The 10,263-nt window shown below is 39.0% G+C and overlaps 2 protein-coding genes across 2 annotated transcripts in view; one reads left to right on the forward strand and one right to left on the reverse strand.

Annotated features, from left to right (window-relative positions):
• Positions 1–2,214, forward strand: part of LOC144663174 (muscle, skeletal receptor tyrosine-protein kinase-like) — a 28,998-nt gene extending 26,784 nt beyond the window's left edge. Inside the window, exons 10-15 of the mRNA XM_078524101.1 lie at positions 91–130; positions 301–556; positions 638–748; positions 1,257–1,447; positions 1,540–1,662; positions 1,785–2,214. Coding sequence (XP_078380227.1) covers positions 91–130; positions 301–556; positions 638–748; positions 1,257–1,447; positions 1,540–1,662; positions 1,785–1,859 — 796 coding nt within the window. The 3' untranslated portion in view covers positions 1,860–2,214. The remainder of the gene's footprint in view (positions 1–90; positions 131–300; positions 557–637; positions 749–1,256; positions 1,448–1,539; positions 1,663–1,784) is intronic.
• LOC144662793 (uncharacterized) overlaps positions 1–10,263 on the reverse strand; it is a 192,926-nt gene that overhangs the window by 61,366 nt on the left and 121,297 nt on the right. The window lies entirely within an intron of this gene.

The following is a 10,263-nucleotide window of genomic DNA, read 5'->3' on the forward strand; positions in this document are numbered from 1 at the left end:
TACGCACTCTCAGTCAAAGCCCCATATTTTAATATATTACATTATATTTTATGAATATTTTCCATTTTAATATTTAAATTTTAATTATAGTGTCAGTAAATCCTCTTCACGTGCAGATTGCATTCAAATGGTACGTTATTTTCTTTTAATTTGATTTAATTTCTCTCAAACGTTTGCGAAAGAAACCGTTTTTTTTTTTCTAAAAATAAAGTTCTGTCATAGGAAATGCATCATATTCAGCCGAATCTACAAATTATTCTTGGTTAACTTTTATCATTTCTTGCTTTTTATTATTCCTAGGATACTATTGCCCAGCAAGTACCTGTTTTAAAGTCCACAGAGGTAACTGTCGCTTCCAGCACAACCTACGAGATTTCTAACAGCAGTGATTACATGTCGCTTCATCCTTCAACGAGAAACTGGGAGATCAGTCGAGAACAAGTGAATATCATTAAAATTATCGGAAAGGGTGCTTTTTCCCAAGTTGCTAAGGCAACAACAAAGAACATCTTTGGTAACCAAAAAGATGTAACAGTGGCTGTGAAAATGCTGCAAGGTAATTCGTTAACAACTTTTAGCGACACTGTGCCTTTTGGTTCAGGACTGACCTTTTTCTTAACTTATTTCTTTGAAATAGAAAATGCTCCTGATTCAGATAGAAAGGATCTGCTGTCGGAACTTGAACTGATGAAAAAACTGACACCTCATCCTTTTGTGATCAAGCTAATGGGATGTGTTACTGAGACAGGTACAGGAAATACTGATTAAATAATATTAGATGTAAAAATGTTATTTACAAGGTTGAAAAAGGTTATAACATTTTAAAAAAAGAACCGAACGTTTTCGACTTGTTGTCATCATCACCCTGATGATGACAACAAGTCAGGTCATGTTTTAGCGAACATTGTGACAATATTAGATGTATTAATAAAAAGTATTATACACTACGAGCAGTCCATTATTTTGTTCTTAATCTGTCAAGCATGAAACGAAGAAAGAGCGCGTTTGGAAAAATGGCCATGGCAAATCTGGGAGCGAGACGCCTGAAAGAGGTATCCCTTTCGGGCGGAGCCGGTATCGGAATTACCTCCTTCAACGAAATCAGCCATTCGATGCAGTCAGGTTGCAAGAAAATCTACATGACTGCGAAATGATTATATAAATCTTGCTTTTGTTAAATCTCCAACTATGTAGTTTACTGAAATCGACTAGGTGTTCGTTCTACAGTTCACGTGATAATGTGATTTCCTTTCTAGAGCCGTTACTAGTCCTCATTGAGTATGTGCCGTACGGTGATCTGCTGGGTTATTTAAGGAAGAGTCGTGGGCTCAATGACACGTATTTTAATAACCCGGATATAAAGCCGAAAACCAATTTAACGTCACAACAGTTGATGAGGTTTGCATGGCAGATAGCTGATGGGATGACTTATTTGTCGACAAGAAAGGTAGATATCAAATTCAATGACATAACAGAAAAGGAAAACACATCAAATAACAAGGAAGGCGGCAATTTGAAATATTGGCATTTCTCTTTCAGATAATCCATCGTGACTTGGCGGCTAGAAATGTTCTTGTTGGCGAAGGAGAGAAGTGTAAGGTGACAGATTTTGGGATGTCGAGGAATGTTTATCAGGATAATGTTTATACCAAACAAAGTCGTGTGAGTATTCTAGCTATACTTCCGAACTCCCCGAACATGAATTCATTTTATCTGTGGTAATTTTGTTGTGACGACTGCTATAGGATGACATGAAAAGTCTAACAAACATATTTATCTTCCAGGGCCGGTTGCCTGTCAAGTGGACTGCTTATGAAGCTTTGTTATATGGAACATACACAACACAAAGTGACGTGTAAGTACTTTACAACAACTTTAGGTTCGTGCCTTGGCCAGGATACAGGCTCCTTTGCTGTTTGACCGATAATTTCTTTGGGTAACTTACGATTGAGTAGCATGCTATCCAGTGAGAGTATCATGGCTAAATGCCGCTACAGATTATCCATTGTGCTATCGATCATGGCGCCATCTTTGGAAAGCTGGCTTACCATGGTGTCACTGGTTAGTATACGTAATTGGACTACATGCTGTCCAATTTGGAAATAATTTGATGAAAAAAATTTCGAGGGCAGCCAAAATTGGACGAGGCCGTAGGCCGAGTCCAATTTGGCTGTCAGAGGAATTTTTTGAATCTAATTATTTCCAAATTGGACAAGCATGTAGTCCGATTACATATTAATTATATAGCTTGTAGTCAGTCAATTCGACGTAAACCAGGCGTAAACAATAAACTTATGTTTAGAACGGAAAAAGCATGATAATAGTAGGAATGACACAGCACATGCAACTCACTCAAAGCATTGTCTTCACAAATAAAACTTAAACAAAACAGTGCGATTTTATTCACCTGAGTTTGCGAAGCTTGCTACAAAGTGAGTGAAAACACTGCATCAATCAATGAAAGTTGTAAACAAAGTGTCCTTTCCACTATCTCGTTCGTACTTCATCGCCGTCTTTTCTTTTCGAATTTCAGCAAAAAACGACAAAGAATTGCATCTAGCTCATGGCAATGAATATCTGACAGATTTCTTGTTTCGCTTCGCTGCACTTACGTTCACCCAAGTTTTGTACTATTGGAGGTGTTTTGCTCTTGGTTTTTTATTCTTAGTGTAGCCAGCTCCTCTTCTGACAACGTAGAAATTTTTTCTTTGCTGTTACTACAGCTGAAAAGCTCAAAAGGAATGGAAAAACGGAGCAATGCTAACAATGCGACAAGTTTACAAGGCTGATGCTTTGCTTTGTGCTAATTGACAAATATCCGTCACATGTTGTTATTTCTTGTTAGTACGCGTACATTTTGTTCGCGTTGTTAAAATGCCTCGTTATATTCCTATAATAAGGTATACGTATACGTATCTTTATGAATATATATATTTCTGCATTCATAAAGATACGTATAAAGATACGTTTTCTGTAGATCTTAGCCGGCATGAAAAAAACTGACTCTCCCTATTATTATTCTCATTATATTTGTTATTGCTTTCTTCACAAGCGTTGGTACCTGACTCAGCAAGTTACAGCTACTTATACTTTTATTGTTTATACTATCCTAAGAGTGGGTTGACACTTACTGTTTTAATTCTAATTTTAATTTATAAGATACCAGATTATGCAACAGTGTTGGGAGGAAAATCCAAATGATCGGCCAACGTTTGTCGGACTGAAAGATACGATGAAAGAAATGGAGAGGAAGCACAGGGTAAGATTGAATTCAACGTGATCGTCCTAAAACAAACAATATCAGTCAACATCATCAACAGCAAAACATTTAAATACATGCGTTGTAAGGAACAAAGCAGGGGTAGGATGACTTTTAAAACCATGTTGCAACAGGAGTACATGATAAGAAAATTGTTTCGCATAAAACTAAGACTTTAAATTACAACTGACATTAGAATTGTTTCTTTGTTACAGACATACATCAACCTCAAAGAGTACGACAACAGCTTGTACGCCAATATGGAGGATCACACAGCTGAATAACTATTACCAACAGACAGGAAATGCGGGTTCGGATTTTCCAATAAAACCCAATATCAAAAAACGCTTCTTTTTCTTCTAGATTTATTTGTTTTCAACCGTTTGGACCGTGAAAAAGTTACATTTACATCGTCTAGAACTTTCAACCTCTTCAGGGTTCTCTTCAGGACATGATAATGAATATTATATAAGTCACTACGTTAAATATGCTGGGCAAGTAAGAAAATAGCACATGAACATTGATTCCCTAAGGTGCTGTCTAAATTGTCTTATTGTTTGAGTTTCTTAGGATAATAGTATTTAATTAGGATATGTACGCAGTTCTATTCTTACGCTCTGGTGATTTGTCTTTGTGCGTATTTGCGTATATATACAATATTGAAATAAGAATAAGAATAAGAATAAATAATAAGAACGTTTCCATGCTTGGCGAACCGCGCCAGTCCTATCATTCCGGTCGTAAAAATAACGTTGTTGCTCCGCAACTCATTGTGCTGCTCCTCGTTGGGTCCTGGTCTGGGGGACGGCTCCCTGCAAATATTCCAGTTTACTGTTCATTTGTAGTTGCTCCATTCCCGAGCATTTTGGTAGTCCTGTCACGATGTTGACTCCCTCCTGCACCTGCCGGGTCAGCGGGTCCTTGTGGGTGCTGGTGATCCACATGTCAAAGGTCACCTGCCGGCCGCTGTGGTAGTCAATCACATGTTTGCCCAGGGCGTTGTTTGTCTGTCGCTTCTTGGTCGCGTCTTGGTGATCTAGTGCTCGGGTGAATCCATTTCGCGCCGATTCACCGATGTAGTAAGAGACCATCGGCTTACCAGCTTCGCCCACCACCTTTTCGCCGCTGTCGGCTCTGTCGGGGATGTTGTCTGGCCCCTTGGTCCTACAGTCGCGGCATTCTATCAGGTAGCAGCAGCTATTTCGCGAGCATGGTCCTCCTCTCTTCCTGTCGGGCCTTGTCTCTGCGCTGCGACACACTAGACAGTCTGCTCTGTTGCACGGTCCTGCCCAGGGATCTTTCATCAGCCTTGAGCTCATCTTTTGACCTCCTCTTTCTACGATTTTTACTTGCCATCCGCGATCTGTCCCACTCCTCCCTTCAACCTCCCGCAGCATGTTTGCAAGCCTGCCTCCGGGGGTGGCAGGGACGAACATGACGGTTGAGTAGCCACCGGTCTTGAACCACTGGGTCTTAGCCGACAGTTTCTTCTTTCGTCTCTCTTTGGCCTGGTAGGAGCGCGGCCTGTTGATTGGCCGGTCGTTATCCTCCTGATCTTTCTTCATCCTGTCGAATGCCATCATGGCGCTGGTGATGATCTCTTGACGGTATCTGGCGCCGTATCCGCTCGCTCGCATCCTGGCTGAGAATTCCGACAGCAGCTCGGCTTTCTTGCTGTCTGACAAGTCGAGCGAGGTGTTTCTCAGGATCCTCAGTGCTTGTTGCGTCAGTGCTGTCCTCTTCACCTTCTCTGGTATCGCCGATCTTGCCATGATCAGGAGCGGGTTGGCCATCGGCTTACGGTAGAACTGGTACATAACTTTCTCCTTCTTAGTTCCGTTTAGTTCTTTCTTTTCAATCCACAACTTAAGGTCTAGGATGGGGAGTTTCCCGTCCTCGTGCTGCGATGGCGAGTCTTCCTCGAGCTGGATCATCGGGCTGATCGAGTTGCCCATGTTCCTCAGCTCTCTCATGGTGCGGGTATCAGCCGGCGTCGTCTTGTCTGCTTCTACCTCTTCCGGCACTACGACGAGCTTCTCTCCGTTCCACCTAGTGCCCAGCGGTAGCGCCTCTATGATGATGTTCTGGTCGTCGATGTACCTGAAGTATAGGTGGGGGTTAAGGATGTTATTTCTGGCTAGGGCGAGGAACTGTCTGTCCCAGCGGAGCATGTACACGCGAGCGATGGTGCCGGACAGCTCTAGTCCAATCGGTCCTCCATCTTCCTGCTTCATGGTCTTGCCGCCGAACTGGTATAGGTGGTGTTTCATCACGGCCACGATGACCAACTCTAGTATTTTGCCGAACAGTTTTTTCTCCTCGTCTCTGGTCGGTAGTCGCTGGGGCGGGGAGAACAGACTCTCTCCTTCTTCTTGGAACAATTTTCCCATTACTTCGGCAGTTGTTATTCTAATTTTTTAGAATAACAATTTTTTAGTTGTTATTCTTCTTTTGCGGCTTTTTTTGTTTAGGATATCCGAAAACGATTTGACCATAAGAGGGCGTACTAATCGCGCGCAAAAGAAAAAACGCAAAAATAGCAACTGTTAGCAAATGTTAATTAAGAGGATTGTGCGTCAAAATCCGTTTTTGGAATTTGTGTTTTGATGGGAAATCCGAAATCTGGATTTAAAAATGAATCCGGATTTCCAAAGGTCAAATACCGTATTAGTTATAAGTGTGGCAAGCAACAATTTTTCGTTTTTATATGTCATATATAAGTACATTTAAAGCGCCTTGATGCTCTCTTGTTTTGGTACCGAGGCTTTATATTAATGTCGATAATTTGTTGGTGATTAAAATAACAATTTTTTCTTATTTACATGTAAAGAACATTTAGCATTGGTTATATAGTCATTGAACTATCCTACTTTTCACAAGTTAATTAAAAGCAATGAAACATGAATCATAGATCGAACATATGATAAAAGTTCGAAAGTAGTGTCCCTTAGGAGAACAGTACTCACAAATGTATGAGCCCAGGAGCAAGTGGATAACAATAAGAACCAGCTCGAAAACTGAAGCTCGAGTATTCAAGTTTGGGTCGGATTCCTTTCATATTCTGTAAAACTCCTATTTAAACATAGAATACCTTAAGAATTTTGATTTCTTTATTTAAATAAACTTTTGTTCCATAAATTGACGCAACATTTCTAAATTTATTTTACTGTGGAGAAAATATTTGTCACTGCAGTGGAACATGTTTATACCTAAGCGTACCTTTTTGGTACGCTTTGGTAGCATATCAGGCGAGTTTGGTCGATCCATGGTTCGTATTTTAGCGAGACCAAATGAGCCTGATATGCAGCCGAAGCGTACCAAAAAGGTACGATTAGGTATTTACCGTACCCAAATTCAGCCAAAAACCCGGTTATATTAATTTTATCGCTCTGTTGAAGCCATGCTTGCAAGGTACGCACTTCAAATTGTGCTGTCTTGGTCTTCAACACTTTTACCAAGTTCCTCTTTTGCCTGTTTTGTCTTTTTTTTTCCACTCGTTTGTTTAGAGTTTCATTTTCTAAATTTTCTAAATCAAAATTAAGCGAAAAATTCGGAAATTCTGACTCCATTTTTTCAGTCTGAATGTCTCAGTACTCGTCGGCAAACATCGCGCAATTGGCGAGCGCGCTCAAGTTTAGTTTGGCGGGAAAGTCTTCCTCTTTTTACGACCGGTAAACACCGCTTAATTTAAATTACGAAGTTCTGTTTTATTGGTAAAACTTCTTTTCAATTCATCGTACAGTAACACTACTTTACTTCAAGGTGACCGTGATATGGTGGCATATCAGGTCAGTGACTTGATATCGTAGGATATCAGGACAGAAGATCGCGCTTCTGATTGGCTACTTGCGAATTTGGGTACGGTAATCCTGGGAATTCTTGAGTCAGGAAGTCTTTTGGTTTAGTTGCTTGTTGATTCTAAAATCATTACGAACTGTTGCTACCAAAACTACAAGATACCTAGTCTGCTAGAAAAGACGTCATAATTTTGTAATGAAATGAAAAGAGTTAAAATATAAGGAATCTTGTCAATTTTTTTTATTTGCTGTTAACTAACAGTTAGTTTAAATGTAAGCATTGACATAGCTTTAACATAGTGAATATATGAAAGACATATGTGAACTGCGGATTAAAAAGACACTGTCGATGGGATTTTAATGCTTTTCGGTAAAAAGTACTAAAATTGGCGAATAGGTTTTTCCGTACATGAAATGCATCAAGTACATCAAGATGGAGATATAAAGTTAATTGTTGTTGAAGGAAAAAGGGAGCCTTGAAAATTTGTAGGTGTTTTTCCAGTCCACAAGAAGAAAACTTGAAATAATCAGCCTGACTTTTTCAAGTTGAGATCTAAAGTTCCTGATGGCATCACAATAAGATTACTTGTTTATCGCGTACACTTGCATGTTGATTTTGAACAAAATTGGACCACTTTTCGTAGTTTCCAAATGTCTTTAGGCTCATGAGTTTTTGAAGTGTAACTGGTGACAGTGTCTCTTTAATACCTTTGTTGTCACTAAATCATTAACTCTAATAAAGGCATTGTCAGAGCAGGAGTGGCCGGAGGCAAAATAACTGTAGAAGCTTTGCATAAAATAAAAGTTTACTTTTCATTGATTGAACAAAGTGATCCATTGTACAGAGTTTAAAATCTCTGTAGAGAACATCCGGGGGAAAATACATAAATGATTCAGCGGCACAACAGTGTAACTTTTCCATAGCGTGGAACAGATTTCCTTGATTGAACTTCCACGAACAAGTAGCGCATTTGTGATGGACGACAGTAAAACCTTGAGGTACAACGAGTCGGCACAGACTCTGACCTTTTCTAAAGGTTTAGCTGGGATAAGGTTCCAGTGGGATATGGTTCCAGTGGTTCTGGAACTACCTTTTTGAACTTATACAGCTTATTTTAATATCAGGCCAATTAGGAGGTTTTTACACGGTATGATCTTCTCAGTTAACCACAGCACTAAGTAGTAGCAAGAGACTATGTCTTCAAAAGGATATATTTTTTCTTTCGGTTTCCTCGTCACTAAACGAGGGCTATAAAAAGGAAAATTCGAATGCCATTTCTGGTCAAAAGGACTTCAAACTAATTTGATTTGCATTTTTCTTTAGGGATTGTGGAAATTGATCTGAAACAGAGGAAAATATAAATCAAACAAACTTAAAACCATTTTGACCTGAAATTCATACAACAATATATGCATTTGATGAGAATCGCAAGCAGAAATCTGCCTTCCCGGACCGTGCCCGATAGATGTAGACGCACCACACACCTAGTCATCCACACAACGGTTACATCACTACTCAACGCTCCTTCAAAATAACGGCTGCTGAAATCTAAACAGCATTCCTTTCCTCTTGTTTTGAAAGCGCTCGGAAGAGTGTCGATAACAAAATCAAAATTGACCAATCAGAGCTCATATTAAAAAAAAAAACACAGGCGTTCTTTTGCCCCTCTGCTCAATCCCCTGGCCTAAATTTTCACTTGTCTTTTTTATCATGTCAACAGAAACGGATAAAACACGTCACCACTGCACTTTTATTTGGATTAAGTTTAAGACATTTTTCGATCTGTAAACATTTTTTGAGGCGTTTTTCGAGGTAGGGAAGTTTTAAAATGAGCGTTGGCGTAGCACTCCCTATTCTTTCTGGCGGTTTTCATTCCTACTTTTCCGTTTATTTTTCCAAGTCCTAGTCTCCAATCCTAACCCCAATGACTCAATCCCTTTCCAACAGTAAGAAATAGACAAGTCCCATTTGTCATATTGCCCCTTCAGGAAACCCATTTACTAAGCAAAGCTTTAATGGATAACATATTACGAACCTTTTATGAAAAAATCCCCCCAGACCAAAAACAGACAAAAAAAAAAAAGAACCAAATATACCAGCTAGGGGAAATATCAACAAGGTGAATCAATATAAATATTTTTTTTTGGGAGGGAAGGGGGGGGGGGGGTGCAAAAATTGGTTTCTCTGGACTTTTTTTAACAAAAATATATTTTCAGCAAATATACATGTAATATTTTTCCGGCCTACATCAGCATGGGGGATCCCAGACCCCATGGTTTTATATTCTCCCACGTTGCCGTTGAACAGTGCAAATGATGTGACTGGTTCACTTCATTGGATAACAAGCAAATGTCTTTATTTCTGTTCAAACAATAGTTTGTATCGTAAAACCATTGTAGCCTACACAGCCAGGTTCATAATGACCATCATCATGATCATCATCATTATTATTAAGCCTATCTCAGCATATCCGAGCCATGAGAATAGGGAGTCATGACTTGCATGGATAAAAGCAACTGTTTGTGTTAAATTAGAAGCAAAAGATATATAATATTATATGGTACTCAATAATTCAAGCAAGCAAGCAGACCATACAAGATCTTGGACAAGAATCACAACATAACTTTTTGATTATTTTACATGCACTTAAATTTGTCACTGTCTGTATGGACTCTTTTGAATCTGTATGAATCATACTGTTATGCTGGCTTTATCTTTCTTAAACTCATTATTTTTTCATCACATAAAAACAGACTATTAGAACCGTCATGGTGGATTGGATATGTGATCTTAATGACATGTAACATACACATAGATTTGCACAATTTTATTTATCTACTTTCTCTATAGTTTTAGTTTCGATTGAGAAAAGATACATATGTACATGTATATCAAATATTCGAGGGAGTGTTTCATCAGACTTCCAAACAGCTTGAAGTTAGTCAAAAATACTCTCCTGCACATTGTATCTTCAAATCTCGTCTTGGTGTTTAGAAATGTGATAAAACATTCACTATCATGTTTGATATATAACCTGAAAGTCTAGATTATGGTACATGTTTATTGGACCATGTGCCACTACCATTTCTGTAAGTCATCTATTTTTAGCTGCTAGTTTTATGATGATAAGGTAACAGGAAGCTTTGATTATAATTATTATACTTTCACTTGAACTGCACCATTTAAAAGAAAATCAACCAATCAAA

Source organism: Oculina patagonica, chromosome 8 (genome assembly GCF_052425735.1).
Source record: "Oculina patagonica isolate OP01 chromosome 8, crgOcupat, whole genome shotgun sequence".
NCBI lineage: Eukaryota > Metazoa > Cnidaria > Anthozoa > Scleractinia > Oculinidae > Oculina > Oculina patagonica.